The 17934-nt window shown below is 34.3% G+C and overlaps 1 protein-coding gene across 1 annotated transcript; it reads right to left on the reverse strand.

The window, feature by feature from the left end:
• Window positions 1-1441: 1441 nt before the first annotated feature.
• Window positions 1442-12149, reverse strand: LOC125829391 (uncharacterized). The gene is made up of 2 exons (XM_049508614.1): window positions 11855-12149; window positions 1442-2270 (listed from the first exon to the last, which is right to left on the reverse strand). The coding sequence occupies exons 1-2, from the start codon at window positions 12101-12103 to the stop codon at window positions 1632-1634; spliced, it is 888 nt and encodes a 295-aa protein (XP_049364571.1). The 5' UTR covers window positions 12104-12149; the 3' UTR covers window positions 1442-1631.
• Window positions 12150-17934: the final 5785 nt, after the last annotated feature.

Genomic DNA, 17934 nt, shown 5'->3' on the forward strand with positions numbered 1-17934 from the left:
GCTACCTAGTTCATTATGTGCTGAGACATATGATTATTTGAAGTTAATTTAAGTAAAATCTTAAGTCAAAACTTAATCGGTAAGGAAACTTTCAACTCAACTTTGTGTTAGAGGATTCTAGTGACCTTAATTGATATCCAAATCCTTCCCACGCTAACGAATTAACCTTAGAATCTAAGAACAATTAAGAATCACTTGGTACGATCTTATATTCAACTTAAGAATAGTTCGGGTCTTAAATTATAATTTTTTGGGGTGTTACATTCATTACAGAGAGTTCAAAGGGAAACCTACTTATCCAGATGCAATTAATTCTGACTAGTAAAGTACACACTTGTCCATTTCTTTGTCTTAGTATCATTCCCTATTCATGAGGGGGGAGTGTTGGATTTTAAAAGGAGTGAATGAAAAATGAAGAGTTGTGATTTTTTTAAAATGCGGGGGAATGTTGGATTTTAAAAGGAGTGAATGAAAAATGAAGAGTTGTGACTTTTTTAAAGAGTTGCGACTTTTCCAAAAGGTTATGACTTTTTCGAAATGTTGTGACTTTTCCAAAGGGTTGTAACATTCCGATAAGGCACAATAAACATTTGTTCACACTACCCTTTGTTGTCTATAAATAGAGGCATTTCCTTCTATTTATCTACGAAAAAATAATTTATGAACTTCTTATTCTGCACAAATAGATTCTAGTGTGCTTTACTGCCTTTGAGTGATTCGCTGACATCGTGGTTTTTTGTACCAATATACAAGTGAGTAAGATCCTTATATCGTGGGAGGATATATTTCATTAACATAGGGTACTTGAGGGGAATAATTTCCTTAAAGACACACTCTGCATTCAACGGACTCAATTTTTTTTTATTTTCAATATTATTTATGTTTTGTTGCAGATTATATTTTCTTTACTGGGTTTAACTTTCTGTTTTTGAAAATATACTTTAAACTTTATTGTTTCTTACGAAGTTCTGCAAAGTTTGTTCTAGATATGTTAGTAATACATATAGATAACATATGTATGTGGTAAAAATCGAGAATGACACGTGGGAAAATCAGCAAGCAACCCGTGGAGAAAACACAGACCTGAGTTATGATATTAGGATCTCGCATTCTTCTGCAATGGGTTTACTATTGAACGGTCATTTTCTAGTGCATGGTCCATGTTTTTGGAACCAAAAACACAGACCTGAGTTATGATATTAGGATCTAGTATCATATTAATTAGTGACGTGTTCTTGAATAACAAGTCACCGATATGATATTGGATCCTAATATCATAACTCTGGTCTGTGTTTTTGGTTCCAAAAACAAGGACCAGACACCAAAAAGTGACCGGTCAATAGTAAAGCCATTGCAGAAGAATGCGAGATCAACACCAAAGGTTATGCAACTACGAGTCATGTACAACTAAACATAAAGTTGAATAATTAAGTTTTTCAAGTAGTAAAATTGTAGTATTTGATTTGTAGACGCGCCGATAGTACATAACTCTTGAGATATATATGTTCCATAGAAAAAAGTGAAAACTAAGATAATACATAACAACTTGGCAAACCATAATAGCTGATCATAATCTGAAATTGAATAGCTAGTCTAGACTTGTGGAGGAGAAATTAATGCAACAAGTGAATTTAAGCAACTTTGAGAGCAGCAGCAGCAGGAGGAGGCCTAAAGAGTAGTTGTTGGGTTAGTTTAGTTAAAGTGATTTGATTGTGATGTAGTAATCTTTTTTCAGAATTATAAGCTGACCATTTCATCTGCATGAAATTCCTCTTCCTCCATGGTGCCAAATGGATCCTTTGTTGGGCTGTTGATCTCTTTGCTGCATCGCACATCAACCGAACGATAGCATTTAAGTGTTCAGATTTCCCTATAAAAACCTGAGGCAATAGGGTAATGAGTTTAGAGTATTCTTTGCACGATTTTGCCAACTTGAATTCATCTCTGAATTCCAATTCTATCAACAACGGAACCTTCTTCTTTCTTCCCTGTGTGCTTGCTATAACTTGTATGTATTCGTGTCTCCCTCCAGGCATCTTTGATGTGTGGTTCCATTTCGAAGTACAAAGGCTAGCATTGAATCCCTTTTCACACAACTCTTCAACAACTCTTCTTCTGAAGCACTTGGCACATGATGATGGTCTGCCTACTTTTCCATTTGAGCATTCACATATAACATTATTAATTCCCACATCTCTAGCCCCTTCTACACTTCTTGTTATCCCTTCTCGTACTTTTGATCCAAGCAACCTATATTGTTCCAATATTTCCTGCACATTAATTATGTTAATTTCTAATCTTAATTCACTTAATCTTTTCAAAATGTTAAAAACAGATGATACATAATTACTGTATATCATTAACTTGGTTTTTATGTCCTCCAACTTTGTGTGTGCACAAGTAAATACTTAAATTTGTATAAAGTTGAACAAGTGGACACACGGGTCCTACTTGGTGTCTTAAGTGGCAATTCACATCTTACACGACATCTTATGTGGTGTCCATGTATTATGTCACTAGGACGCATGTGTCTACTTATTCAACTTTTTACAAGTTTAAATTTTTACCTGTGCACACCCAAAAATGGAGAACATGTAATGACCTAGTTGGTCATTTTTGAAAATTGTCATAAAATTACCATCTTTTCCCTCCCGATATTGATCCAAAGTCATTTATGTTTGAGTTTTGAAAGCTGGTTTCGAACCTTGAGTATAAAGTTGTGAATTTTATAAGATTTGAGTTTGACAAGCTAAATTTGTTAAAAAATGGTTTTCAGTGTCTTTTGGAGTTTTCAATATTATCGAAATAGATTCCGTCGATTCCATCATTCCAGATATATGGAAATTGATCTAAGACAGTTATCTGTTTCAGATTCAGAAATTTTTGAGGATCTGAGGTCATAAGTTAGAAATTTGTGAAATTTTAGCCTTTGGATTAACCTTGGTCAACATTCGGGGTTCGGATGCTCGCATTGGAATTCCAAGAATTCCGTTGGATTTGGGGGATGATTTTAGGCTTAAGTGAGGACTTGGTTGAATTTTCAGAGGTCCTGAGCTTGTTTTGGCCTTCTTAGGCATTATGTTAGTTTTTTGTGACTTTCACGAATGTCGGGTCAAGGAAACCTCGAATTCATGTTTCGAAGGTTCCATTGAGTCTGGAACATTGAGATAGTCAGTATGCATATATGATTTGTGTGTATGGGTTTTGAACAAATCTCGAGGGTCCATTCGATAATTTGTGTTTGGATGTGTTTTGTTGGTGTCTGCAGGCTTCGCTTTTTCGAAGACTTGCTCGCTTGAGTGAATTTCGCAAAAGTGAACGAGCCTTCATTTTTGCGAGAGGTGCCAATTTTGCGAGGTTTGCAAAAGTGAAATTCTTGTTCGCTTTAGATGGCCGCTTAAGAGAACTTGAGTCTGTTTTTACGACACCAGAAAGGGGTTTTTGGCCTTAAATTTCAGGTGTAACGACTCGGAAAATGATAGGTTAAGCAAGAGCCTATGGCTTTGTGTTGACTTTATAATGAGGTTCTATGAGGGGTTTTTATGTAATTTCATTTTAATTGTGTTACATCCGACAATTTAAAATGAATATGAAGTAGCTTGAAATTGGAAGTAGTCACTTTTGGAAAAAGTTCAGAACCTGGAAATTTGGTTAAGTGTGGGAAATCAGTGAGTTTTTGGCCAACTTTGAGCAGTCATAACTCCTAGCTCAGGATGATCCAGGAGTAGTTCCAGTTATGTTTGGAAAGCCCTTGGAACGATCTTTCCAACGCCACCGAGTTTTCTCGATTCCGAGTTCGTATGAGCGAGTTATGCCCTTTGAAAGTTGGGCAGTGAGCAAGGAGTCCGTCCGGAAATTTAAGGGCATTTTGGTCTTTTCACAAATCTTTTCTTTTGAGGTTATATTATTGTGTTAGGCTGATTGTGGATCATTTTTGTTCCATTTTAAAAGAGTAAGAGTTAGGGTCCTTGAGTGAAGAAGAGAAGAAGAGGGGAAGAAGAAGAAGAAGAAGTTGGAGCTAAGATTGAAGATTTTGAGTTCCTTCTTCTTCAATTCTCGTGGGTTTTCAACTTAGAGGTATGGGGATTCTTTATCCTTGATTATTCTTCCTTTCAAGGAGCTCAATTCAAATGATTCAAAGTTCTTCCAAAAACACAAAAATCCTAATTTCGATTCTAAGCATGGGTTCTTGCATTAAATGATTTTTTTTTGATGATTTACATTATTAATGGTGTCTATTGATGGTTTTAAGAAAGAAATTTCCATGAACCCATGTCTTGGCAAGTTTCCTAAAGTTGGCTTATGAAGTGGGTTTATTATTTATGATTGAATGATGATGGAAGTATGCTTGGATTGAGTTGAATAGTTGACTTCTATTATTATCTATGCTTATCTATTGTGAATTGTTGGAGAGTTGAGGAATGGTGATTGTGGCTTGGGAAAAAGGGTAAGTGGACCTAACTTCATTGTTAAGGTAGAATTGATATAGAATTGTGATAGATTGATGTGTGATCCACTTATGGTGGAGGTGTTTACTTATTGAATGTATTGTGTTTATGGCCTTGGAGACATTATATGAGGAATTGAAGTGTTGACATGATATCATATATGTGAATGGGATGTGAAGGACTTGAATGAGAATCAAATGAAGTAAAGGCAATCATGTTGTGAATATAAAGGTGTTCATGTGATCTCAAGATGATCTTGTTTAAAGTGTTATTGTATTGTGATTGAAAGTGTGTCCTCTATTATTGTTCATATGTGATGATGATGGAATGTGAATGAACTTTATAATGTGATGTGTGTCTTGACTTGGTAGACTTAGGTGCCTCTTCTTGATACATTAGAAGCTTTGTTGAATATGAATCGATAGGATATGGCATTCCTTTCGGATGTAAGTGACGAAACCTGTTTTCGAGCTGGATAGTATTTGGTATTTTAGGCATATCTCTTGCTCTAGAACTTAGTTTGCAGTGAATAAATATGATTTGGAAATCTAACTCGTATACCTACAACTTTTATGTTTATGAAAAATTCTAATTTAACTGTTATGGATACGAAATATGGGACGCAACATAGGGCAAGTTCTGCCCAGATTCCGAGAATTGAAATCCTGCACGACCAGCGGCTAGTGTCTTGACTATATCTTTTTGTACAAAATATATTTTGCGGTGATCCTTGTTTGTTTGCAACCCTAAAGATGTATCTACATCTTTCATGAAGGTTATAAAGTCTAGTTCTGCCATTTTCCTTTTCAAATCTAAGATGCAACATGAGGTACTAGGCTGGCCAGATTCCCTGTTTTGGGAGCATAGTTGTATTTGTACATGCTAGGCTTACTTATGATGATGATCCTATTTTACGTCATCATTACTGAGCTAATAGAAGTTAAATAAGTTATGTAATTGTATTTCTAAGGTTGATATACTTGTGAACAAGTTGAGGTATGTGGGTTTGATTGTGGAAACCTTCCTTTCCACAAGTCCAACCATTTATCCTCTATTTCTACTTCAAGTTTATGGGTCCTTATGATTATTTATGAACTCTTGAATTATGGAATTACTACTACACATCCTATTATGGTCTATTTTGCATATTATCATGAAATGGAATTATTATGTGATGTTTATGGTTTTCATGCTTCCATGATCAAATTATGAAGGTTGATATATATGTATGTTGTTGGTGGGCTGATTTATATGGATTTTGGAATTGGTTGCCTAGTACGGGGGGTAGTAGGCCCGTATAACCATATCGAGGGGTTGGTACCTTGGTTGCCTAGTACGGGGGGTAGTAGGCCCGTATAACCATATCGAGGGGTTTGTACCTTGGTCCCTAGCTCGGGGGGTGGTAGGCCCGGGTAACCACATTGAGGGGTTTGTACCTCTTTCGCCTCTCCAAGGGGGTGGTAGGCCTTGGAAATACTATATTGATGGTCACTCACCACACATGTACTACGCCCCACTAAATATGATTTATTTTATGTAAGCATCATTATACATATCATCTCATTAATATGCTATCTATCGGGTATGATTATGCACGTTGCCTATAAAGTCCTTATCTAAGGTAATCTTGGGGAAACACTTAAGTGTGCTTGAAGAGGATCGTGTGGGCGGTCACTTCTTGTCTCACTCAAGTGTGTCTTAAGGTTATATTAGGTAGAGGTCCTATGGTAATAAAATGACATGTGTCCTTCTAAAGTTAAGCATGGGTTGTATATGGATTTATGTTAAGTATATGTATGGTTGGCTATGGTCTTATATGTTAATGTTGACTTGTATTATGTCTCTTATACTTGTAACGGAAAGGTTTTATCAAAAGATATGAAAGCATACATTTCTTGTAAATGTCCGTTGTGCATATTTTCTTGCATGGTCTCCATACTTAGTACTTAATTGTGCTAACCCCTTTCTTTCGCTTTTTGACTAAAGTGTAGGGATTTGGAGATGGTGATATGTCATGGCTACTTGTTAGGTTTTTAAGAGTTGAAGATGAAGACTTGGTGAGTCCTCATAGATTCGAGGGCAATAACCAACATGTTCTTTTTTTTATGTCTCTCTAGTATTTGCTTAAGTTTTGAGTGGGCTTAGTCCCAATGTTATATTCAGGTATTAGATGGTTTTGAGACATATTGTATAAAGTCTAGAAAGTCTTCCGCTTGCTATTTATTGAAAGTATCTTCGTGTGTGAAGAAAGTTTTTAATTCCTTATGGTTTTGGTGTCTATGCGATGAATGAATGCTAAGAGGCTTGTATTAGACCTCTTCGAGGTCGAGTACGCTGGTTACGACTAGGGGGTGCTCCCGGGTCGTGACATCAGGGTTTTAGCCTTTTTTCTATTTTGAACTTTGTAAAATTCTTGGAGGCAATTTTTGAGAGATTTTTCGTGGTGAATCTTTTGGGTAAGCTTTTGGGACCCTAAAACTTCATTTTCCTTTGATCATTTATGAGTTTTAACATCAAAACTTAAGAGAATTTGATTATTGCACACTGTGATGAGACATGTGATATAAAATCGATGAGAAATGGTTACGGGTAGTGATATTATACCGAAGAGGAATGGTTTCGGCAAGTGATTTGATATAAAGTCGATTGAAATGGTTCCGACTAGTGATATTATATAAAGCCGATGGGAAATGGTTTCGGCTAGTGATGTGATATAAAGCCGATGAAAAAATGGTTCCGGCTAGTGATGTGATATAAAACCGATGGGAAATGGTTTCGGCTAGTGATGTGACATAAAGCTGATGAAAAATGATTCCGGCTAGTTATATTGTGCCGAAGGATAATGGTTCCAGCAAGAGTTGGTTATTATGATTTGATTTGCTTGTACTTGTGATATATCTAATTGTTACTTGTGATTGACGTACTTGATTCATGTTAGTAGTTGAATTGTGACTATTGAACTATGTGGTTGAGCCTTGTGAACTGTGTATTGTAGCACTGCTAGGTTGGGTTGATTTCTATGCAGGTTGTAGTTTGAGGAGGTTCGATTGGGATGAAAGGAGTCTTCGTTTTCTAGCTAGTTTTGCTTTGCTTATCAGGTTGCTTGCTGAGTACCGTATTGTTTGGTACTCACTCCTTACTTCTACACTTGTGTAGCCTTCGAACTCGGTACCGTGTGATTCCTCTTCTTCTTCTCCCATTTCCGAGGCTTGTTGAAGATGAGGTAGCTATTTGTCATCCCGCGCGGGCTCTCTGTTTCCTTTACGTTATGCTTTGTTCTATTTGGGAAACAAAGACATTGAGACTTATACTTATTTTTCATTCCGCAGTTTATGTATTAGTGGCTTGTACACGTGACAACTAGATTTTGGAGTTATAATAGAAAGAATAAGTTTTTCGTTTTTATCTTGTTCTTGTTTCTTTTTCACTTTTTCTTTTGTTTCGCTTGGTTAAGGCTGTCTTTTATTGATGGAAATAGATAAGTGCCATCATGTCTATTTTTGGATCGTGACATAACATAAATCTCAAATAATAACAAGTTAAAGAACACACTATTGGGGTCGTTTGGTAGAGTGTATAAGAATAATGTTGAATGTGATGTATTAGTAATGCTTGCATTATTTCTTATACATTGTTTGGTTTGATGTATTGGAAATTGCAAGCCTTGTATAAAGTCTATTAAATAAATATTTGTTTACAAAAATACCCCTACTCTTTTATTTTGTACACTTTCTTTTGCAACAAGGTTCTATAATAAAACAATCACAATAGAATTCTTTGCTAAAATGTCATTAGCTCTTCTTTTTCCCCCAAAAATAAATTAAATAGTTTTTAGTATTACTTTAAAATATTTTTGAGGAAAGTTGTCAAAGAGGTTTTTTAAAAAAAACTCAAACTTATATTGTTATTTTTGGTGCGTGCACCACATACTGGCATTGATAGGATCCAGAGCAGCACTTGAGTAAGATAAAGTTTTATGATACCTATAAATTACGGATTCGAATCACAAAATCAATAACTTATTATAATAATTTTACTTATCACACTCTAAGATTAGAAGTATATCAAAAATGTAATAAAAATAAATTGAAACTCATAATTACACTTCAAGATAATCATTTAACATTGGTAATTCAAGTCATTTTAATACCTCATCATTTAATCCCCACCGTGCCTCAAAGTCTACCACCAGCAAACTAGTTATTTCTAGTTCTCAATAATCATTTTTGATCAACTCATTCGCTAGAAGCAATAATATTTTTTTATTAGCAATAGTATATGTGTTGCTCTATTGTATTTTGCCCCTTCATACCTCCCTTTTGTCAATTGTGTTTTGACTTTGAAGTACATAGTGGAGCAACAACATTTTTTAACTTTTCAAAAATATTTTAGTGGAGCAACAACATTTTTAAAATTTTCAAAAATATTTTATCAAAATAAAAAAAGTTCTCCGTATAAAAAATGTTAACAATTGCAATAATCTATATGTTTTATTACTGCATTTTGCAAAGATTAGGGGTGTGTTTGGTATGAATGGAAAATATTTTCCATGAAAAATGTTTTTCTAAAATATGTTTTCCTAGAAAATAAATAGATTTTTGACTTATTTTCTCATGTTTGGTTGGTGAGTAGAAAATATTTTTCGGAAAAGATTTTTTAGTGTTTGATTTATGAATAAAAAATATTTTAAAGAAAATATCAATTATTTTTATTAGAGAGTAGAATTTTTTTTGAAATTGAAAATATTTTTTAAAAACAAACTTAATTTTTTTGGAGGGCTGGGGGCTGGTAGGGGGGCTAGCGGGGGGGGGGGTCGAGGGTAGGGGTGAAAAATTAAAAAAATGGAGTTGAAAATATTTTTTAAAAACAAACTTAATTTTTTTTGATGGGGTGGGGGGGGGGGGGTCGAGGGTAGGGGTGAAAAATTAAAAATTTGGAGTTGAATATATTTTTAAAAAACAAACTTAAATTATTTTTTTTGGGGGTGAGGGCTGGGGCTGTTCGGGGGGGGGGGGGCGTTGAGGGTAGGGGTGAAAAAATAAAAATTTGAAGTAGAAAATATTTTTTAAAAATAAACTTAAATTATTTTTTTTCGAGGGGCTGGTATGGGGTTGATGGGGGGTCAAGGGTAGTGGGTGGGGTGGGGTAAAAAAATAAAAAATTGAAATTGGAAATATCTTTTAAAAACAGCTTTTTAATTTTTTTTTTTTTTGGGGAGCGAGGGGCTGGGGGGTATGGGTGAGGGTGGGGTAAAAAAACAAAAAAATTGAAGTTAAAATTATTTTTAAAAACAAGCTTTAATTTTTTTGGGGGGCTGGTTGGGTGGTGGGGTGGGGGGTGGTTTGAGGGTAGGGACAAAATAAATTGATTTTTTCAACCATAGAAAAATGTAATTTGAAGTTAGAAGAGAGTTTTGGAAAATGTTTTCCTTAACTTTTGAAGGGAAGTCATTTTCCTTAAATTTGAGGAAAATGAGTTGATTTGGAAAATATTTAACCCAACCAAACATATGAAAATAGGAAAACATTAGTTTATAGTGGAAAAGTATTGAAAAATGTTTTGATAAGGCTCAGAGGGTAGTTTTGTCATTAGTTAATCTAATGCAAGTGTTAAAATCCTTTGTATTACTAATACCTAGAAATCTATGGTATTAGTAATACACTCCTTAATACACAATAGAGCATTAGTTATACATAGCATGAAAAAGTGTACCAAACAAGGTATAACTAATACACAGAGTTAATGCATGTATTATTTTTGCTAATACACTCTACCAAATGACCCCTTAGTATTATGCTTTTTGGAAAATCATGACCCTACAAATTATATTAGCGGAATTTAATTTGTAGTGACCAAAAGAGTGGTTTACAATTATCGTAATAAAGCCCGAAATCCTTAACCATTCAATTGTGGGCACACTAAATATACGCTAGAGTGATCAACAGATCCATGTCTCAAATTATTGCCTTCCATAAAAGATTTTCATATGTCCTTACAAAACAACCATATGATGTGTTTGGTAGGAAAAGAAAATATTTTCCTAAACAAAAGTAAATTTCTTACCATTTTTACGATGTTTGATAAATAAACATATAATATTATTTTAAAAATACTTTAATATAAAATTTGTTTGAATTTTTTTTTAACTTTATTTAAAAATCCTTTCTCTAGAAAAAAATATTTTCTAAATCATGGTTATTATTTTTTTTTAAAAAAACCTCCTGTGCGTATCAACCACACCCTAGTGTCAAACGAATTGCAATAAATTCCATAGAATATTTCTGTTCTCAGAACGTAAGATATACTTTATGAATATTGCACCACAGGACACATGCTTTAATATTGTTGTGTTTTATTACGTTCTTCCTCCCAAAATATTAAAAAATCAATAAATATAATGTGTAGTTTATTAAACTATCTTTATTTCATTAATGAATATTTCGTGACAGTTGAACATTACTAAGAAAAGATCAAGTGTAGGGTTATAGTTGAATCCTTGTATAACACTTATTTTTGGAATAATTTTTTTTTGATACTTCTTTTGGAACAGAAAGAATATATTTAATAGGAAAATATATGGTAGATGACAAATAAAAAGGAGATCTTTTTGTTTAAAGCACGTTTGTTGAGAAACAATTCCTCTAATTTGACTTTATCACTGTGTGGGATAATAATTCTTCATCTATTTATTTGAAGAAAAATTGAAACCTGTGAAATGATTCAATTGTATTTTTGTCCCAATCAAAAGGTGAAAAGAGGTATTTGTTCTTTGGCAAAGAAGAAAAAAAATTAAAGAGCTAAAAATTTCTTACGGATTTCGTTTTAATCTATTTGTCTGATTTTGATTTGATATAAAAAAAAATGGAAAGTTAAAATTTGTGAAGATTTATTTTTTAAAACAGAATAAAAAGGGAGTATCTTTTTGCCTCCTTCAATATGGCAAAATTTGGAAAGAAATAGGACCTATGTTTTCATGATCAAAATGAAATTGCCTTTGGTGAAAAGCCTTTGTTTGCGTTTTGCCAGAAGGAAATACCAAAAACAATATAGTTGAGAACAGATATTGTTGGGTGAAAATTAATCCTATCACCATTTCATTTCAATGTTTATACCCCTAAGAATATTAAATTGTTGTAGTAAATATTTTGTAAAAGTGGATATTCAAAAACCATCTTTGCATTATTTGAGAGCAAAAGGAAAAAATATGTTTTAAGAATGACCTAATTATTAAGAGAAAAACAAAAACCATATGATGATTAAAATATATGCTATCTCTTGTATTCAAATTAGCAAATCAGAAATAATATAAGATTCACACCTTTAAAACACAACAATATTGTTATGAAGGATGAAACTAATGCAAATTCATAAACATAAATAATATTTATAAAAGTTGATAAACATACCTTAAGCAAGGCTTCTTGTGATTCCCAATAGATAGCATTTTCCATGGTATGTTGTGTGTCATTATTGTTATTATCATCCTCACAACCAAATACATAAGTAGAGGGATTTTCATCATTGCAACCTCCTCCTTCTTCTTCATCATTTGTAAGTATAAAAATATTATGATACAAACTACTTATGATCTTATTTTCTTCTCTCATATTTTGATTTTCTTCAACATAATTCTCCATTTTTCTTGTAATCGTCATTTACACCCTGTAATAGACATACAAAAGAAAAACAAAACAAAAGAAAAGAAAAGAAAAAGAAAAGAAAAAAAAAGAAAATGGATATCAATTGTGGTTTTGTGGAGGGAAGAAAAGATTTAGATTATATATATATAATCAAGTCATCATTCATTATTTACATGTATAATTTTCCTTGGAATATTTCTCTTAATTTGGAATATGCGCTCCGATATTTATGGATTAAATGTAGATTTATCATATTGGTAAGAAAATTCACTTTTTAATATATTAGTCATTTTTAATAATAAAGTTGACTATCAATATATGTCTTTTAATCAAATCCATCAATGTTTTATTAGCGGTTTTAATACTTTAAATCAAATTCATAACTACTTATTTATAGAAATATTTTCAATGCTTATGCTAATCAGCTGCTTTAAATCAACTAATCATGTTCAATATCGTTTTAGAAAAATAGATTTAATCTACAATGCTTATATATGTTAATAATGCAAAATGAATAACGAAACATTATAATACGTTTTATCTTTCAGGTTTAATTCTGATCTTCTTTTAACAGTTGTAATTATTGTTAATTACTTTTTAGAAATTATGTTTTAACTATTTTGATATTACAGAATTTCTTTATATTATGCTACCGTATAAAAGAATTAAATGCCAAAAAAGAAAAGAAAAAAATCTAATGAAAGCATTTGTTAAATGGACAACAGCCACAAGTTATCTATGGTGTCTAATATATTTGAAAATATTGAGAGGACTGGCTACTATCATCATGATCAACATCACTAGTTTGTCGAATTCGAGGCATGGAGAAAGAAAACGATTTATGGTATTAATAACGTGTAATCTTTTAAAAATCAGTTTACAGGAACTAGTTTCAGCACGAACTCAATATATACTATTTTGTTATCTCAATTTGTATGACACAAATAAAATTGACATGATACATAAACATGACCCTTAACTTGGCGTCAGCTGACAATTATGACTTTTAAATTTGGGTGTGCATAAGTAGGAACTTAAACTTTTATAAAATTGAGCAAATAGACACATTCGTCCTACATAGCACCTTACATGGCAATTTTGTGTGATTGTGTCCTATGTGGCGTCCTACGCGTATTATGTCATGTAGGAGATGTGTGTCTACTTGTTTAATTTTATACAAGTTTAAGTGTCTACTTGTGCACAGTCAAAGTTGGAGGGCATAGTTATCCGCTGAAGTCAAGTTAAAGGTCATGTTTATGTATTATGCCAACAGAATTTAAAGAGTCAACTAATTTTTTTAATATAACTTTTAGATATTTAAAGTTGTTAATTATTGCTCTCTATTCACTTTTACTTGTCTCTTATTCCTAAAATAGATTTTCATTTGTACTTATCACTTTTGACATATCAAGGCGACAATTTTTTTTTCCTATGTTTTCACCTTAGTGTTAAATGCTTATTTTCCAAAGCATTTTTCAAGATATCATTTAATATGATAGTTTGGTAAAATACCTTTATAAGTAATTATTTTCTTAATGGGTGTGCGAAGTCAAATTATGACAAGTAAAAATGAGTATAATTTATAGTAATTTTGTGTAACTTTCAATAATATATGTAGTCTTTTGTCTAAATTTATGTGACATTAATAAGTTTTTTATATGTCTTTTAATTTTTTAAGTTGTTAATTATTGTGACATATAGTACTGTAGACACATAAATTGTATTGGATCAAATTCATACAAAATTTGAATTAAATCCATGTTCATTTAGGCTGAATGATTAATTTGGGCTTTACAAATAAATAAGTCCATCTTATTAAATTCAAATCCAAGGTCCATTTCACCTTGAAGCCCAAACTCATGCCACGTGTCACGGTGACTAGGCATCCAAGACCAACAAGGTGATGCCACGTGTCAAAATGAGGTGGTAGTCCCAGTCAAATGCAAGAACCAATCATAATTTGCCAAGTGTCAAAATGACATCTTTTGGAGACATTCTGATTTGATTATATCCAGAAGATCCATCCATAAATGACATAGCTTCATGCCCAGTTGTAGCATCAACCATGAGCTCAATGATTGGTAGAGGGAAGTCATCTTTTGGACATGCCTTGTTCAAATCTTGAAAATCAATTCAGACACATATTTGACCATTCTTCTTCTTAACAGGTACAATATTTGAGATCCACAATGGGTACTTCACTTCTCGAATAAATCCAGCTTCGATGAGCTTATTGACCTCCGCTTCAATTTGTGTTACCAACTCAGGATGAAACACTCGTTGTGACTACTTTATAGGACATGTTCCCTTTTTGATCCCCAAATGATAAATAACTATCTTGGGACTAAGGCCCGGCATTTCTCTGGACGACCAAGCAAAAATGTCTTTGAACTCAACCAATAACTTGAAGTATTTACTCTCTTCTTCTGGTGTAAGAAGTGCACTAATGAAGATTGGGCACGGATCTTCTAGAGTGCCTAGATTTAGTTCCTTGAGGTCGTCTATGGTTGATTGTACGCCATCCTCCAGTTGAGGGGGAGCCTCTTGGACATCATCATCTGTATCATCAATGTCTGGACCTTCTTCCACTGTTATGTGATAGGATGATTGTGTGAAGTTTGAATCTTCCATCTGACTTCCCACTGTGATGGTTTCATCTTCCTCCTTATTAGTTTCTTTATGAAACTGGTTGGTGACAACAATTGTGCTTCTTTTCACCTTCAAAGAACCATCGGTGGTGATTGACAATACAACTTTTCTCTTCATACGTGATGGGAAAACACTATGAATCTCTTTGTCATCAGTTACATCACAAGAATCTTGATTTTCATGCTACAACAACCTTCTTTCGGATAATGACTTTCTTTTGGTTCCCAAGCGATGAAATACAGAAGTCTTTGAGGTGGTGGCATATTCGTCCACTTGTTTAGAGGATCCTCTTTCATCCTTGCGGCCCAATCTTTCAAATGCAGGGACACGGGGTGTCAATCTTCCAATGCGTTCAAAGAGGTGTAGTGGGATGAAGTTATTTCTTTCCCCTTCTTAGATGATATCTGAAGAGGCTCCGGCAAGCTAAATTCTAACCCAAACTTAGGAGTGGCGACATAATATCCTTGTTTCTTCAACCGCATTTGAGACTTTGTAAGCCCATGTATCTTTTCACCAGTGACTTCCTCCATGAGTTCTCCTAACTTTGCTGGATTTGAGAAGTTGTAACCTGATTTTTCAAATAATGTGAAGACCTTTTGATCAAAGTTCCCTTTTATCTGACCAACTTGGGTATTTCTTTTGGAAGGCTCCAAAGTGAAAGACGGGACTTGTGCAACTGGGACAGTCATTTTTTCCTTCAAATCTTGGAATGTTGTGTGACTGAATTCTTTCCTCGGTGGGTGAACTTGGTGAGTACATTCCTCTAGCAGTGGTTGTCCATTTTTTCGACGTTCACGTGGAATATAGCAAAAAATTGGTTGCTCATCATCAATATTGGTCTGCATGTCTCTTTTAGATGGTGAAAACTTAATGGAAACCTCTTCCGTTCTCTTCTTAGACATCTTGATAATGGCCCATTGAACTTTACTATCTTCGAGATCAATCGAGTCGGCTTCTGCATGTTTCTCCATATTTGATCTTCCAGAATCTAAATACAATTTTGCATCTGCAAAATATGACTCCGTCTCGGTGAAAGGATTGATGTATGTATCAATTTTGACTACTTCACTATCTTTCATATACTTCATGCATTGATGCAAAGTAGATGGCACCACTCAATTTTCATGAGCCCAAGGACGTCCGAGCAACAAGTTGTATGATGTTTTGGCATCTATGACATGAATCAAAGTGTTTGATTTCACATCGCCAATGGGTAATCCTACGTGAATCTTTCATATGGATCGTTGTCCTCCTTGATTGAAACCTTGGATCATTAGGTTACTTTGGACAATTCATCAATAGAGATCCCAAGTTTTTTAAGAACAACTTTTGGCATGATATTGATTGTCGAACCACCATCGATTAGTATGCGATTGAGATGTTGTTCTCGAATAGACCCTACAACAAACAAGGGCTATTATGTAGCTTAGACCCTAACAACAAGTCATCATCTGTGAAGGCAATTGTAGCACAACATGACACAATTTTTTCATCAGTTTGATGCTTTTGTGTTATTGTTGTATTATGCTCACCTTTGCTTTTCTTTGTTTCGTCTGTGCAGGAAATAACATGTGTTGCACCAATTTGACTACCACAAAAGAATTTTTCAGGAAATAATTCATTCAATGTAATGGGCCTTCGAATCTTCTGCGATGAAGAACCATTGATCTTTTGGCTAGTACAAGGCTTGACGCTTTTTTATGGCTGTAGTTGATTCACATCACTTCTTGTTGCTCTTGTCTTAGGAAGTCGTATCCTAAAGACTGCTTGATGTCTCCTCTTCTTATGAGTAACCAAAGTCCAACCATCTGCTTCATTTCTTTATGTTGTCTATCTCTAGTGAACCCTCAAGAGTTTTCCTTAGAAAATCAACTTCAATAGGCGTTAAACTTCCAAATTGCAAGAAAGTGGACCTTGAGCACTTCTTTTGATTTGGTGCTACACTAGCATGATTTGCCTCCGCTGTTTCATCCTGGTCAATAATGATTTTTCCTTCACTTACTAACATCATGATTTTCTCCTTCAAGATAACGCATTTACTCGTCGGGTGGCCAAGGACACGATGGAACTTGCAGTATCTAGGATCACCAACCTTATTGATTTCTTCAGGCCTTTTTGATTCATAAAGATCAATAACTTTTTTAGCTAGCAATTCATCAAGAATCATAGGTACATCTGAATCTGGAAATGGGTAGACCTTTGCCTCTAACCCTTTCAAGGTTTGGCGTCGCCTCTCCTCTCTTGGATATTCACTTGGGGCTTCCTCCTCTTTTAGTTTACTCTTGGTGGTGACCTTTACAAAAGTTGTTTCACCGCCATAGATTCCTTAGTCTGGATCTTTGAGGTTATACCTTTCTTGAACTCCTTCTTTTCCTTTGTTAGATCAGCAAAAGGAGATGCCTTTCCATGACTTGCGATGCTCAACTCCATGTCATGTGCTCGTGTAGACAGTTCCTCAAAAGTTCGCAGTTTGATTCCTTGTAGTATGTATAGAAGTCCCCAATGCATACCCTGAATGCACATTTCCACAACAGATGTTTCAAAAAGACGATCTTTGCAGTCCAGACTCAACGATCTCCAACGATTGATGTAATCCACCATAGGCTCATCCTTTCTTTGCTTAGTACCGGTCAACTCTATCATGCTTACGATTCGACGAGTACTGTAGAAATGATTGAGGAATTCCTTCTCGAGCTACTCCCAACTATCAATGGACTTGTGTTCTAGGTCGATATACCAGTCGAATGTATTTCCTTTCAGTGAACGAACAAACTGTTTTACCAAAAGGTCACCATGCGTTCCAACATTGCTACAAGTTTCAACAAAATGAGCGATATATTGCCTTGGGTTCCCCTTGCCATCAAATTGTTGTAGCTTTGGTGGTTGATAGTTTGTCTGGTATATGGCTTGGAGTAATACAAGGAACTGTGTGGTGTTCCGCCATATTGAGCCCTGATAGTGTTCGTTATCATGTCTTGCAACTGTTGGACAGATAGTGCAGCAACTGAAGCATATTGTTTCTCCTTTTGAAATTTTGACTTTGCTAAAGATTCCTCATTGTCCTTGTTTCATTGATCAAAACCAGATGGACAAGTGGGGACGTGACTTGACTCTCCAGGTGCGAAGGCCTCCAACTTGTTCATAAGTTGAGCAATATGAAATTTTTTGTCATCAACGGATTTCTTCAAGGCCTCAAT

Source organism: Solanum verrucosum, unplaced genomic scaffold (genome assembly GCF_900185275.1).
Source record: "Solanum verrucosum unplaced genomic scaffold, falcon-dt-bn FXZP01000044.1, whole genome shotgun sequence".
Taxonomy (NCBI): domain Eukaryota; kingdom Viridiplantae; phylum Streptophyta; class Magnoliopsida; order Solanales; family Solanaceae; genus Solanum; species Solanum verrucosum.

Excerpts from the sequence above, each read along its gene's own strand:
- LOC125829391 (XM_049508614.1), bottom strand. The coding sequence starts at position 12,103 with ATGACGATTACAAGAAAAATGGAGAATTATGTTGAAGAAAATCAAAAT. Across the intron at positions 2,271-11,854 it reads CACAAGAAGCCTTGCTTAAG|GAAATATTGGAACAATATAG; the intron begins GTATGTTTATCA and ends ATTAATGTGCAG.